This window comes from Pangasianodon hypophthalmus, chromosome 6 (assembly GCF_027358585.1).
Source record: "Pangasianodon hypophthalmus isolate fPanHyp1 chromosome 6, fPanHyp1.pri, whole genome shotgun sequence".
Lineage (NCBI taxonomy): Eukaryota > Metazoa > Chordata > Actinopteri > Siluriformes > Pangasiidae > Pangasianodon > Pangasianodon hypophthalmus.
Genome location: NC_069715.1, coordinates 18,454,770 through 18,470,443, shown reverse-complemented (window position 1 = coordinate 18,470,443; position 15,674 = coordinate 18,454,770). Strand labels below are relative to the sequence as shown.

General features: G+C 39.6%; 1 protein-coding gene across 7 annotated transcripts in view; it reads left to right on the top strand.

The window, feature by feature from the left end:
- rasgrf1 (Ras protein specific guanine nucleotide releasing factor 1) overlaps positions 1-15,674 on the top strand; it is a 243,423-nt gene that overhangs the window by 184,087 nt on the left and 43,662 nt on the right. For 6 of the 7 annotated variants that reach the window (XM_053234818.1, XM_026932720.3, XM_034305503.2 and 3 more), the window contains one exon: positions 1,571-1,819. In XM_053234818.1, coding sequence (XP_053090793.1) covers positions 1,571-1,819 — 249 coding nt within the window. Of the gene's footprint in view, positions 1-1,570; positions 1,820-3,261; positions 15,595-15,674 lie in introns of those variants that run through there. The other variant, XM_026932723.3, reaches the window with a different exon arrangement.

The following is a 15,674-nucleotide window of genomic DNA, read 5'->3' as shown; positions in this document are numbered from 1 at the left end:
AATAGACAGGGCTTAGTGAAAATAATGCTCAAAATCGTATAAATATTTCTAACAATTAAACCTTTATTCCAACTTTTTTGTGACTTTATCTCACAAATATTTGATGCTTGAAACAAAAATAATTATTCATAATTTTATGAATAATTACTCATGTGAAAGGGTTTTTTGATCTCACCAAGCAAAACAAACTACATCTTGAAAAGCAGGGTGTGGCAGAAAGATACAACTGCACTTGGAGGACATGAGAAAATTTTCTAATTTTTTCTAGAAAATTAAGTGACTTCTGTATATTGGTAGTTGCAATATGGCATTGTTCAACTGCCAGTAACAGAAAGGTGTACTGTTTTATTTCACTGTGTAATCGGAAATTTGTGAGTACTAGTGAGTTATACTGTGCAAAGTATTTTAGTCACAAAATGTTTATGTGGTGGCCTGGGAAAACTCGTCAGAAGTTGCTGTGACTGAATTCTGGGAAAAGCAAAGACCAATATTTATTTTATTTTTTTTTGCCTATTACATACTTTAACACCTCAGCTTTAATAAACCATAAATATGTTTCACCAAAATGATTTTTTACTTACTTTTTACTTTACTTACTTACCTTGCCTATCTCCCTGCAATGATCATGTTGCGTAAGGAGCCAGATTAACAAACGTGGTAGTAAATACAGTAAGTCTGCCTAAAGATATCTAAAACCTTGCTAGCTAAGTCTGATTTCTTCACACAGTGAATTTCACACTTTGATCAAGATGTTGCATAGCTACGTTCTGTATAGAAATTAACATAATCAGATACTGACTGTGCCATGGTGGAGTTGGAATGGAATCTTGGAGTAATTACACCCTTGAGTTTTGTTAGTCCATGCCCTCTTTGCAGATTTGAAATGCACTTTAGGGACAGGTCACAAGTGTGTATGTGTGTGGAAGCAGGGCTCAATATATGTTTACAATCACAGAAATAAAATAGAAGTTTTATGGAAGACATCTCTCCCATCAGAATAACTCTCATGTTATAATAATAGTAAGCTAGAAGAGTGAACAGTCAGCTCAGAGACTTATCAATTTGAGCCTTGAGAGAGCACAAAGAGCTTCTGGAGATTTATTTAGAGATATAAGAGTGCCTCGTTGTCACTGAATGGTACAAAGCATGTGTTGTCCTTAGCTTAGGTGTTTATATAATAAAATAATCAGTCCAATAATAGCTGTTTATGGTATTTATTACATTGTCTATAAAAGTTGTCACAAGTGCCCTAAGATTAAATTTTAATAGAGTAGTAGCATAGATTACTATGTATGCTCATTCATTTCTCTATCTTTTTTTGCTTGTGGTTGAGATGCAAAAAATAATCCTACTCAGAAACATATTCAAGTTCAGGAAAGCCTATAGTTTTCAGAACTATATATAGTATAAGATGTCAAAATTTCACCATGTGAAGGATTTTCTTAGGCCACCACACTACTGGCTTTACGATTGTGAGAAATAATAAATTACAATGTTTATACACACACAGACTTAATGTTACATATAATTCTATCAAAATCCCTTTCACATGTGTGTATTCTGGGTTTAGATCTGATGCCAGTCTTTACTGCGATGACGTGGACATCCGCTTCAGTAAGATGATGAACTCATGCAAAGTGTTGCAGATCCGCTATGCCAGTGTGGAGCGGTTATTGGAGCGGCTGACTGACCTGCGCTTCCTGTCTATTGACTTTCTCAACACCTTTTTGCACTCGTACCGCGTCTTTACCACTGCAGATGTTGTACTCGACAAGCTCATTGCCATCTACAAGAGGCCCATCAGTGCCATCCCAGCTCGGTGGGTCTCACATGTGGCTTGCTGTTGCTATAATGTGGCACCCAGAAAATGCTAACAGTGCTGATAATTAATGGAATTCTGAGGGTGTTGTCGTTATGTTGTAATTTGTATAATAGAAGCTGGTTCCTTGAGCTTTTTTCCAGCTCATGAGCTATCTAAAAAGGAATACATTTGAAAATATATGTTTACGTGACACAAAGCTGTTAACAAAATTTATTTAAAAAGAGTATAGCTTTAATGTTTGTGATAAGTAATGAGCAGCCTGTCATGTGAGGCCATATATAAATTGTTCAGCATGCTATTTCTGGATCAGTTCTATAGTTTAGCTTGAGTTTACTGTAGCTGATCTTGCATCAGCAGTCTGTTATGAGAAATATTTATGAGCAATATTACTGCAGTCAGGGGATCATTCAGAGGTTGGTAGTTTCATGATACATACATGATACTCCAATACATTTACTTAAGTAACTTTTTAAATAAATTGTACTTATAGGAATCATTTTAAAAGAGGATAGTTTATACTCTTATTTGAGTACATTTGTGAGGTCAAAAATGTAGTTTTACTCCATTATTGTTGTTTACGTTCCTCCCAATACATTTTTAAATAATTTTACTTCAACGCACATTCTATGCATTTTATTCAAACACACATATCAAATGCATCTTACATGACGTTGTTCACCAAACACAGTCTTATGCATAATATAAAAGCATAGGTTCCCAACCCTGGTTCTGGAGTACACCATCTCCTGCATATTTTAGTTTTTTCCCTGCTCCCAACACACCAGATTCAACTAAACAGCTAATGAACAGTCCTTCCTGAGTTGAAGGCGGTATGTTAGAGGTGGTAAAACACTAAAATTTGCAGGACAGTGGGTTCACCAGGACCTGGGTTGGGAACATATGCCATAATGGTACCGTAGTTGTTAACAGCCGGGGGCTCGGAAGTAGTACCACTGATTTCCCTGCATGGCAGGACAGCAGTGGCTCAAACAGTGGATGATGTTATGGAAGGAGAGCACCCCTGGCCTGATATTGAGGCAGTGCTTTCTCTGCAGACTGCTAAAACCAGCAGTTATATCCTGCACTGCCTTCTCTGTCAGCCTAAAAATATGGACATTTCAGCATTCAAGAACTCAGCATCCAACTTGAGAAAACATGTTGCGGTAAGTTGTGGTTTTGGCTAATGGAGTGTGATGGAGCTAGCTAACATGGCAGGTAGCTGACAAGTAAAGAATATTGATGTTGAATGTTAAAAAGTGATTTACTTTTAGTTAATAGTGTTAATAGTGAACACTGAGCATGAATTAATTTTATAATTTAGTGGTTTGTGATGTTCACTTGTTGAGCTAGGTTTGCTTGCCAATGCGTTGTCCAGTTGGCTAAACTTTGGTTTTTTTTTTTTTTTTTTTTTTTTTTTTTTTTTTTTTTTTTGTGGGAAACTCACCCCTAATTATTAAATATGATCCAAAGAAGTAGCTCACTATTTAGTACTTAAATAGTCTTTTTACTAATTACTTTCTTATTTTCACTGAAGTTATAATTTAAATGATTACTCATTTAAATTTAACACCGTGTGATATGTGTGTGAGAGGGGGGCACATTGGTACAGCAGGTAATGTTGCCCAAGTCTCAGATTCAATCCTGAACTCAGGTTGTTATTTTGGCTTGACAAAGCCAACATTCAATTCTGCTGTTCAAGCTTATTATTAGGGGACCAAGCACTGAAGCTGAATAGGCACCCTATTGGGTGTTTATGGCAGCCCATAGAACCATCTGGTAAAAAGTTGTGAAACTTGGCAGACTGATTGGGGAGGATATAAGGAACATTCTGACCAAATTTGGGCCAAGTGTGCCAACGCTCTAGTGCTGCCTTTGGGTCAAATTTGGGCCTAATTTGGAAGTACATTTATTATAATAACTTTTGAACCGTGTGTCCAAAATTTAAAACCTCTGGATTCCCTGGGTCGAGATGAGTTCAACACACCCTATGACAACAATTTCCACCTAATTAGGTTTGGCTATTCAAGAAATTTTGTGCCAGTGCCACATACTGGTCAAAAGTTACAATAACATGCTATAAATGCTTACATCTAACGGCCATTTTTTGCTACTCCTCCTCCAAATTTGTATCCAATCCTCACCAAATTTAGCTCACGTCATGCTGAGACCTGTCTGAACAAAAGGAATTTTGATATTCAAAACTGTTCTCCTGTAACTTGCTAGCAAATGCAAAAAACAGGATGCGTCTAAATCAACAAAGGAATGGCTTAACCAAAAGAAAATCATTGTTTTTGAATGACCTAGTCCAAGCCCAAACCTGAATCCAACTAAATATCTGTGGGGTGACCTGAAGCAGACTGTGCACAGGAGATGCCCTTACAATTTGATGGATCTAGAATGTTTTTGCAAGAAAGAATGGGAAAATATTGCCAAGTGAATGTGCCATGCTGATAGACTCTTACCCAAAAAAACTGCATGGTGTAATAGAATCAAAAGGTGCTTCAAAAGTATTAGAGTAGGGGTGTGCACACTTGTGCAGCCAAGTTATTGTAACTTTTTTCCCCCTATTTTTCCTAAAATGTTTCTGATTGTTCTGATTCACTTAATTTTTATACATTGTAATTTCACATTGAGGGTGGAAAAAGTTCTGACATGATTTATCTTGGTTTCATTTTTTTACATCACATAAATGCCATTTTCACAGCGATGTGTAGACTTTTTATATCCATTGTACGTATCATCACGAAACTTGATAAGTATCTTCAGGACCATACCCTGAATGTACCCAAGAAGTTTCGTGACTGCGAAAACTGTAACAACTTTGATTTTTTTCCTATAAGTCCCTGGAGTATGCTGAAGTGAAGGCACACCAACATCTGAAATTCAAGTGTACTTCCTGTCAACCATCTTGGATTTTGTCAAAAACAGTTTTTTTGACAAAAAAAATCCTCTTCAGAACAAAAGAATGTTGATATTCCAAATGGTTTGCCCGTAATGTGCCAACAAATCTGACAGCGAAACTGCCAAACAGGCAGTGAGTCTGTATCTCAGCGATGACCTTGCACACCGACAAAAATCTTGGTAGGCATCTTCAGAACCATGCCCAAATTTGCAACAAATTTCATGACTGCGCCACTTAGTGGTCAAAACTGGTGAAAATGTTATTGCCTCTAAGTGCCATTTTTGCTACTCCTCCTCCAGATTTTGGCCAATCTTCACCAAATTTGGCTCACATCATCTTGAGACCTAATACCTTAGATGTTTTTAAATTGCAAGACAAAAAATATTTTCAAGTCAGAGCAATCATGACCACAGGTCAAAGTAGCAACAGACAACACCATAGGTCACAGCAGTAGTGGCAGCTGCAGCAGCAAAACTGTCCGTGGGCAAAACATACAAATCATGAGTGAAACTACAAATCACTCTTGAATCCCTTTGCCTAAAGTTATGGCTCTGGTTTCCTGTGATTGCTTAGGCAACAACTGTAGCACATCTGTGAATGTGTGCCTCACATTATTATTATTATTATTATTATTATTATTATTATTATTACAACATGCTTCTTTTGTGCTAAGGCTCAAATCAACGGCTTATTGAGGAGAGGTGTGCTATGACTTTTATAAGCGATCAGACTTATGATGTTTGAACAGTGGACAAAAATTGTGCAAAAAAATCCCATAGAGTTACATTGACGGAATGTTCAGAGCCTGGCTCGGAATGTTCAAGATTACAAATTCCAGCTGTCAAAACTCACACACACCTGTGTGCACATGGCCTGAAGCCCCTCTTCTCTCCCTCCCAATCAATGTACCTGTAACAGAGATTCTCACTTCATCTATCTCTCTATCAATGCCATACACTCTCTATCCATCTTTCTGTTAATCTATCTGTAGCACACATACACTGTCTCTAATAACTAATAACATTCTTTCTCCATCTATCAACTTGCATCACTCTCACTCCATCTGACTTTCTACTTGTATGAGTCATTTCTTGTATCACTCATATCCCCCATTTGTCATCTATCTTTCTACCAGTAAAGAGTTTCAAACTTTCAGACTGGCTTTTTCAAGCCAACATCAAAGTTTGTTATGACGAACTTTGCCTATCTAGTTGTCTATGCAGTTTCCTGTGGGTTGTCTGGTTCTCTCCCGCCCCCTCTAAAATGTGCTGGTAGGAGGAATAGCCATGCTAAAATGCCCCTGAATGTAAATATTAAATAAAGTTGACTTATTTTTAAGATATTTTCATTTTTATGCTGTCCAATATCTGTGTGTCTCTATGGGCCCTGTCTATGTTAGCAAATGGCCCTAGGTTATGGTGTTTGGTGGCATATAGGGGAAATTTTGGAATCTAATGGTAAGGAATATAAAGACATCCATGAAGTGCATTGTTTCTCTACTCACTGTGAGTGAGACAAGAATTTCTGGTGAATTATCTATGTGCTTAAAGGGTTATGGGGAAATTCATTCATTCATCTTCAGTAACTGCTTTATCCTAGTCAGGGTTGTAGTGTATCCAATCCCAGCCAATGTGGTGGAGCCAATCCCAGTAGTACTGGGCACAAGGTTGGAGAATTCACCCCACATCAGATGCCAGTCCACCACAGAGCATGATGTGTGCACACGCACACACTTTAATGTAACCTACTCACCTTACTGCATGTTTTTGGAAGGTGGGAGACAACCAGAAAATCCAGAGGAAACCCATGCAAACACAGGGAGAACACTGAACTCACAGTCAAACCCAGGACCCTGGAGCTGTGAAATGGCAATGCTACCCACTGCACCACTGTGCCACCTTTGTAGGGGACAGATAACAAAAATTTATCATGTCAAATTATTTCAGCATGGTTATGTAATAATATAGATGCTATAATTGTTCTCAGTAGGCATGGTAATTTTGAATCTTAAATTTTACTGAAAATTAAGTAAAATGCAGATGAATAGATTAAAAAAGCAATATGAATTCATGAATGATGAAGTCCTCTTTTGATCCAATTCATCAATTCAATTCAATTTTATTTATATAGTGCTTTTAACAATGGACATTGTCACAAAGCTTATTTACAGAACTCCAGATTTAAAACTGAGCAAGCCAGAGGTGACAGTTTCAAGGAAAAAGTCCCTGAGAGGACAAGAGGATGAAACCTTGATGAACCAGATTCAAAAGGGGACCCATCCTGTTCTGGGTGACAACAAGATAGTGTGATTATAATTAATTTCTCTTTTTTAACTGTCGAGTCAAATAGTGCTAATTGTGTTAACAGGAACTTGAGTTTGAGCATCATCAGAGTTTAGGTCTAGGGTGTTTATGTGGAATCATCCACAGTAATCTCATGGTCATCTTGAGGCTATCCATGTCGTCCTGCATTCTGGACTAACTGGAGCTTATTTATGCACCTACTGGAACATCCAGACAGCAAAGCATTACAATAATCCAACCTAGAGGTAACAAATACATGAAGTAGTTTTTCTCCATCATGTAGTGACATTATATCTCTTATCTTAGCAATATTTCTGAAACATGAAAGAAGGCCTTCCTAGCGATATTATCTACATGATTCAAATGAAAGACTGGAGTCAAGGTCTTTTACTGCTGCACGTGATGTAACATAAAGGTCATCCAGAGTTACTGTGTGAGAAAGCTTACCTCCAGCAGTCTGTGGTTCTAGTAGAAGTACTTCTGTCTTGTCAGAATTAAGTAGAAGGAAGTTACTAAGCATCCAGTGTCTGATGTCTTCAACACATTCCTCAAGCTTATTAAACTGGTGTCTCTCATCTGGCTTTTCTGAAACATACAACTGAGTGTCATCAGCATAACAGTGGAAGCTAATTCCATGTTTACGAATAATCGTACCCAATGGTAGCATATATAGAGAAAAAAGCAGTGTGCCTAAAACAGAACCTTGTGGAATGCCAAACTTTAACTTAGTATGTATAGAGACCATTTACAACTATAAACTGATAATGATCAGTCAAATAAGACCTGAGCCAGGAGAGGGCCGTTCCTTTAACTCCAACAACATTTTCTAGTCTATCAAAGAGATTAATATGATCAGTGATATCAAAAGCTGCACTAAGCAGAAGCAACACAAGGTCAAAAGCTGCACTAAGGTGAAGCGAAGAGACACAACCCTGATCGGAGGCCAGTATTAGGTCATTTACCACTTCAACTAGCACTGCTGCAGTGCTGTGATGAGGCCTAAATCCTGACTGAAAGATTTCATGAATATTATTCCTATGTAAGTATGAGCATAACTGCTGTGCTACAACTTTTTCTAGGAAGGGGGTTGATATTGGCCTACAGTTAGACAACTGACAGGAGATCAGGTTTTTTAATCAAAGGTTTGATCACTGCTAATTTAAAGGATTTAGGTACAAAGCCAGTGCTAAGAGAAAAATTGATTATTTGTAATAGAGGTTTCATTGCTTCTAGTAGTATCTGTTTTAAGAAATGTGTAGGTATGGGATGTAGTTCACAAGTTGATGATTTTGATGAAGACATTAGTGAAATTAATTTGATCATGCCAAGGGGAGTAAAGCATTCTATTTGCTGATCTGATATGGTTATATTGCCATCTTCATGGGTAGTTATCAACTTAGCTGGCTTTAAATTAATAGTCTGAATTTTTGAATTTTTTCAATTTTGTCATTGAAAAAATTCATAAAGTTATCGCTACTAAATACTGATGGTGTGTATGCTTCTAGGTCTTATTCTTAGTTAACCTTGCTACAGTTTTAAATAAGAATCTCGCTATCTCCACCTAAGGCATCCAGACTTTCTCCTACTGAAATTGTGCTGCTTGCTTTCGCTAACCTTCTCTAGCATCTAAATGTGCACCTATGCAATCTTCTCCAGAGTGCTAACTAATATACATTTATCACAAATAAAGCTACTACTAACAACGGAGGAAGAATGACTAAACATTCTTCACTCAACACACTGAAAAAGCTGAGTTTATTTGTTCATCATGTTAAATGTACTTTAGTCGAAGTTTTGTTGAGATAATTTTTAGGTAGATCTAAAGTGGATGGCCTCTGCGTTCCTGTCTTTTGATGAAAAAAACAAAAATGGTCTTCAAGAAAATGAAAATGAGCTAGAAGGGGAGAGTGAAAAATATGAAAAATGAAATGATAGCTCAAAATTATTGATGAAAAATTTAAAAATGGTATAGTTTAATCAGCAACATAGGCGAGAAACACCCAGCAAAGAGTTAGAAAAACAGGAGTGGTAAATCAGAATGCTAATATTGTTAGAATTAGTTAGAGTATCACATACAAACAGTAAGATGAAAGAACATTGTGGTCACATCATGGGGTGCTACAGTAATAGAAGAATTATTATATTTTTGTACTGTGCTTTTTCAGTGCAGCATGCAATCTTTTGCAAACCCTATTTGCTTTTGTCACTGCTTTCTAAGAAAATCAAACTCAGTATTTCTGCAAATGCTCTTTATATGGCAATGTAGAGATGTGACAAATTAAAGGAACAATGGGTGGTACTGTTATGGTGTGAGGGCATTTGGTTGGCATATTTTGGGTCCATTTGTCCCCTTAGATGAAGGAGTCACTACAAATCAATCCAAATTTATTCTGACTAATCATTTTTATACTGTGATAAAACATTTCTATCCCGATGGGAGTAGACTCCCAGGATCACCCTGCCCTCATCCACAGGGCACAAGGGCTCACTGAATAGTTTGATGAAAATTACATAAATTGGGGCTCCAGAGTGGTGCAACAGAAAATTTTTCACCCTATCAACAATAGATTGTAAATCACAACTATGCCACAGCCAACAGTAGCTAGGAGTCCTAAAGAGCAGAATTGTCCGTGGTCTGTAGGTGGGAGGTATGGCATTACTCACTCCTCTGTCAATCAGAGCTACACTAACTAATGGTGGGTATCTGTGAGCTCGTGTATGTGGAAGAGGGCAGATGGCACTTTCCACAGAGTGTGTTACATTGCACTGTGATCAGTTTGAAAAGATAGAGTAGCTCTCTTCTCATGTCTCCAAGTGTTATGCTCCGCCCCTTTTCTGTGTGTGCATTTGTGTCTGTGTTCCGTGTTTTGTCCTCTGTCCAGGTGCTGCTACATTACTTCCAGGTTCCGGCTACGTCACCTCCCGCCGCCTGCAGGTGTGCTTACGTCATCGTTGTGACAGTAGAAGGGCGCCACCGGACGGAACTGTGATTTGCTTGTGTGATTTCCTCGTTGTCATTGTCTTTTGGTGTATGCCCCTTTTGCTTGTGCGTGAACTTCAAGATTAGCCTGTCTCCTTTATTTTTTGTGTCTGTTCTGTATATAATTATTTATGCGTAAATTTTGTAATACATTCCAAGTCACTGGGTGTAGGGCCTGGCTGCTGTGTGGTTTGAGTGTGGGTTTTGTCTGTGTGTTTTGGTTAGTCAAGGAGTAAAGGAAGCAGTTTGGTAGGTAAGGTAGCATCTGCTTGTAAAGTTAGTGTCAGGTTTAGTTTGGCCTGATGATTTCCGTTGACTGTAAATATCCATATTGCATAATTTATATATTATATACACATATAGTGGATATAAACAGTCTACACACCCCTGTAGCTGACAACAATAATAATCAGTGACTTGGTTTATGAAGGCTTAGTTCTGAAATAGAGAGAGTGTGTGTGTCTTTATTGGTGTGCATGTGTATAGTGGATATAAAAAAAGTCTACACACCCATGTTAAAATGGCAGGTTTTTTGTGATGTAAAAAAAAAACGAAACCAAGATAAATCATGTCAGAACTTTTCCCCCCAATGTGAAATTACAATGTATAAAAAATTAAGTGAATAACAATCAGAACATTTTAGAGAAAAATAAAACATATACAATAATCTGGTTGTGTAAGTGTGCACACCCCTAAACTAATACATTGTTGAAGCACCTTCTAAATATATTTCACCACTCAGTCTTTTTGGCTAAGAATCTATCAGCATGGCACGTCTTGACCATCAAATTGTAGGGGCATCTCCTGTGCACAGCACGCTTCAGGTCACCCCACAGATTTTTAGTTGGATTCAGGTCTGGGATCTGGCTAGGCCATACAAAAACATTGATCTTCTTTTGGTTAAGCCATTCCTTTGATGATTTGGATGTATGCTTTGGCTCATTGTTGTGCTGAAAGGTGAAATTCCTTTTCATCTTCAGCTTACTAGCTGGAGGTTTTGCACTAAAATCGACTGGTATTTGTTGCTATTCACGATTCCCTCCAGCTTGATAAAAGCCCCAGTTCTGGCTGAAGAAAAGCAGCCCTAAAATATGATGCTGCCACCACCATGCTTCACCGTGGGTATGGTGTTCTTTTGGTTATGTTTTGTTTTTTTTTTTGCACCAAACATACCTTTTGGAATTATGGAATTATTATACCTTTTGGAATTGGTCTCATCAGACCATAACACATTTTGCCACATAGTTTGGTGTGATTTCGTTGAGCTTGGATGTTTTGGTGAGAAAGGGCTTCCATACAGCCACCCGACCCCTTAGCCCAGATATGTGAAGAATATGAGAAATTGTTATCACATGCAGAGAGTAATCAGTACTTGTCAGATATTCCTGCAGCTCGTTTAATGTTGCTGAAAGTCTCTTGGCAGCCTCCCTGTTATGTTTTGTCTTGTCCTTTTATCAATTTGGGAGGGATGTCCTGTTCTTGATGATGTCACTGCGGTGCTCCATTTTCTCCACTTGTTGATGAAGGCCTTCACAGTGTTCCATGGTACATCTGATGTTTTGGAAATTTTTTGTACCTCTTTCCTGATCGATGCCTTTTGACAATGGGACACTGTATAGTCTTTGTAAGCTCTTGGCAGACTTTTGACTTCAGAAGTCAGATGAAACCATGAAGACTTGAAGAAAGTCCTATATAAACTGCTGGACTTTATTTTAACCAAATGCCATTTTAACATGGGTGTGTAGACTTTTTATATCCACTGTGTTTATATATATATATATATATATATATATATATGGCATTAAAAAATTCCTTTTTTGTATGTTTCCTTTGCTTTTTGCCTTGCAGTCTTTTGTTCTGTGGGGAAGTGGGGAAGAGAGAAGTGTTAGTGCAAAATGGCAACTTGTAATTTAACGTCATTCACCTTTTGTCCTATGTTAGCAGGACTTAATAAATGTTGTAAATATGACCTCTTGTTTACTGCAGATTTTTTTATATCTCCACTCCATACTTACACAACAAAACGGGTAGGCTGCACTATATGACGTGCTAGTGGCACATGGGGTCTTACCTGAGATGGAGGATCAAGCTTCTGGTATGGCTTCTGGCACTGAACTTGATAACTGGTCGTGAGTGGACATAGATCCTGTGGGACCTCAGTCGCCATCGGTGGAGCCCTGTCTGCAGAACAAGTTAAAGGAGTTGGAGCTGGAGATAAAAAAGGAAGTTTGTGAGGCACAATTGTTGCAGTTTCAGGAGAGGAAGTTAGAGGCCAACAGGGAGATAGCGTTGAGGAAGCGGAAAATGGCCAATCAAAATCTGATACCTCTGCCAAGGAAAGTCCATGGCCCTGCAGTAGTCTCCCCTGGTCCCCCAGCCATGACCATGTAGCCTTAGTCTCTCTGTTTAGAGAAGATGAGGTTGATGCTTATTTCTCTGTTTTTGAGAGGAATGCTATGACTTTGAATGGGCCTAAATCCTTACAGTCATTGTTATTACAATGTAAATTAATCGGAAAGGCCCAAGAAGTGAGACTATAGCTGCCACTTTGGTGGATGAGTTTGTCTTAACAAACAAGACTATTTTTACGCCACCATCTCCTCACAGAGATCCACCCTCCCGCTCCACAGTCTTCTGCTAGCACCCCACAAAATAGCCCACCAGCTCTCAGACTGACTCCCACGAATGTTTTTACTGTTTTTACTATTTTAAAGCATAAAAATGTTAAACAGCAGAGTGTTAAGAAGAATATGATGCCAGACTGTCCTCTGGCACTACCCACTGTCAAACCAATTTTCCAGTCATTTTTGTCTACTGGAAAACAGCCTGAAGCAGCCTGGTAAGATATTGCACAATACGTGGGGCTATTTTAGAAAGTGTTCTGCCCTTCTCTGATCGTTCATATTCAGGTTGTGATGTGTTAATTCAAGGTATTGAGCTGGGTGTTATTCATGTACCTTTGCACAGTGTGTATTTGAAGACAAAGGACCAGTCAAGATTTTTAAAAGTTGCTGTTTGTTCACAGTTAACTGTTAACTACACAGTTAACTAACTATATTGGTTAGTAAAGTGCGATCTGGCAGTAAAGTGCATTCTCTTCCTGAAGTTGTCTCTGACCGTTTCACTAATAGTGAAAGGGTCCTCACCCAGCAGTATCCCTTTGTTTTCTGCACTTCTGTGCTCACTCATGCTCAGAGATAAAAATTCAGAGATGTAGTTGATTTATCAGATTCATTTCTGCATAGGGAAGGGTCATGTTAAGAGCCTGAAATTGAACTTGGTGTGCCAGTCAAGCAGGAGGTGAAGCATGTGTTAAGTAATGCCGCCGAGTCCTTGATTTTTAGTTGTGGAAGTGCCCAGAAGGAGGACACCAGCTTGGCCCACTCTTTACAGTCTTTTGTGGAGAGGTCCTCGCTAGGAAAACACACCATTTTTTACTTCATTGAGGATGTTGTGTTAATGAGGAAGTGGACTCTGCCCTCTACTCAGGAAGGGTGGAAGGAAGTGGTTCAGGTTGTGGTTCCTCGTGAATATTAGGGTCACGTTTTGTCTTGATTTGTCGTGATTCCAGCTGCTCCACTCCACCTGATTCTAGATTTGAGCGAGCTTTTTGAACATATTTTAAATGATTGCGTTGGCTCACTACCTAAGACTCTCTTGGAAAATTGCTATTTGTTAATGCTGATGTGTGCAGCCACTCGATTTCTAGAAGCAATTCCCATACGCAATCTTAAGTCAAAGACCATTGTTAAGGTCCTTATTAAATTTGGCACCACCTTTGGGTTACTCAGGTACGTCCAATCATACCTTGCACATACCTCGCAAATTCCAAATTGCTAAGGCAGATACATGAAAAGCTCATTCATTTGCACACACAGATTAAGCAAGTTCTCACAGCTTTAATTATGGGAGTTTTGTCAGAGCCAGAGCATGTGGTGTTCTCTGTGTTTGTTGTGCCGATTCGGGATCCAACTTTTGTAACGATTATAGGAACGTTAGTGCAGTCACTAAGCCTGACTTGTTTCCCCTTCCCCGCAAGACTGTGTAGACTGTGTGAGCTTTGCTAACTTTGTCACTAAATGGGATCTGCTTAAAGAAGATTGGCAAGTTCCATTTACCCTAAGTGCCTCTGAGACTTCCCCTTTCACTTCTTTGCTAATCACTAATCTTTTGCACCAGAACATGTTCTTTGTTTGGTCACCTGTATGCTAGTTAGCCACTGAATCCATGAAAGTATTGTTAGCCAGCTCCCAAGTTCTTGTCGGACCTGATTTCAGTAAGCCTTTTGAATTAGAGGTGGATGCCAGCAGAACAAGGCGGTGTCAGGGTAGCGCTAAAGGGATTCTAAACTACACTTCCCATCAGCTCCAGCATGTCACATGACACTAATCACGCACTTCTGTTTCCCGTTTTACCCTGATTTGCACCAATATTTAGGTTCTGGTCTCTGCAGCCATGGACCAACTCATGGCTGGGCCCGATGTCAGGTGCCTCCTTGGGGATTTTTTTGGAGAATTTTTTGGGGGAATGGGGCCCCCCTCTTGGCTGGAGCCATCTCCTGCCCTCCCTGCCCCACTTTGGACATCACTCTACCTTCTTGCTTCTCTGAGGTCATTGCTCTGCCCCCTGCTCCATTGAGGACATTGCTCTGTCTCCCTGCTCCACTGAGGGCATTCACCTGACACCATTGCAGATCTCAGCCTTGCCATGAGCATCAATCCTTCTCCCTGCTCCTCCTCGGACATCACTACAACACCTGGCTCCACTCGGACGTCGCTCTGCCTTCCTACTCTGTTGAGGGCGTCGCTCCATCTCCTTGCTCCGCTGAAGAAGTCGCTCTGCCTCCTTGCTCTGTTGAGGACATCGCTCCTCCCACTTGCTTTGTGGTGTACATCGCTCCACCCTCTTACTACGCGGAGAATGTCGCACCTCCCTCTTGCTATTCTCTGTGGAGGACATCACTCCCTCCTCTGGCATCATGGGGAACGTCACTTCCCCCTCTGGCTCCGTCTTTCGACTTCGCTCACTGGCTTTGAGGTGGCCATTGCTCCATTTTCATGCTCTGCCTTGGATGTTGCGCCACCCCTTAGCTATGCAGAAGAGATCACGCCACCCCACTGTCTTGTGGAGGACGTTGCGCTTCCTTCCAGCTATGCTAAGGGTATTGCTTCCGGGACACTTTGTCGGCCTAAGGGCTCTTGTCTTTTCTCACATGACTGTCCAGGCCCCCTCATGACTGTGTTTTGCACATTGGGAGCCACATGTTAAGCGGGGGCTCTGTCAGGGTAGCACTAAAGGGACACTAAACTACACTTCCCATCAGCCCTAGCACATCACATGGCACTAATCATTTACTCCTGTTTCCCGTTTCACCCTGATTTGATTCATTGTCATGCTTCTGTTTATGTCATGTCTGTTTGTTTCTCTGCCTGCCGTAGTCTTGCCCATGGTCTGTATGTTTTGCTGTTTTATGTATACTCACCACTTTAGTTATTATTTTCGCACCCTATACAATAAAAGTCTGCATCTGTATCAGTCGCCTCTGAGAACTAATGACAAGAGGGGGCCGTTCTCCATCAGAAGGATGGTCAGTTATCTTCCCATTACTTATTTTTCTAAGTTGTTTTTGAAACACCAACTTAATTATAGCATGGTAGAGAAAGAAGC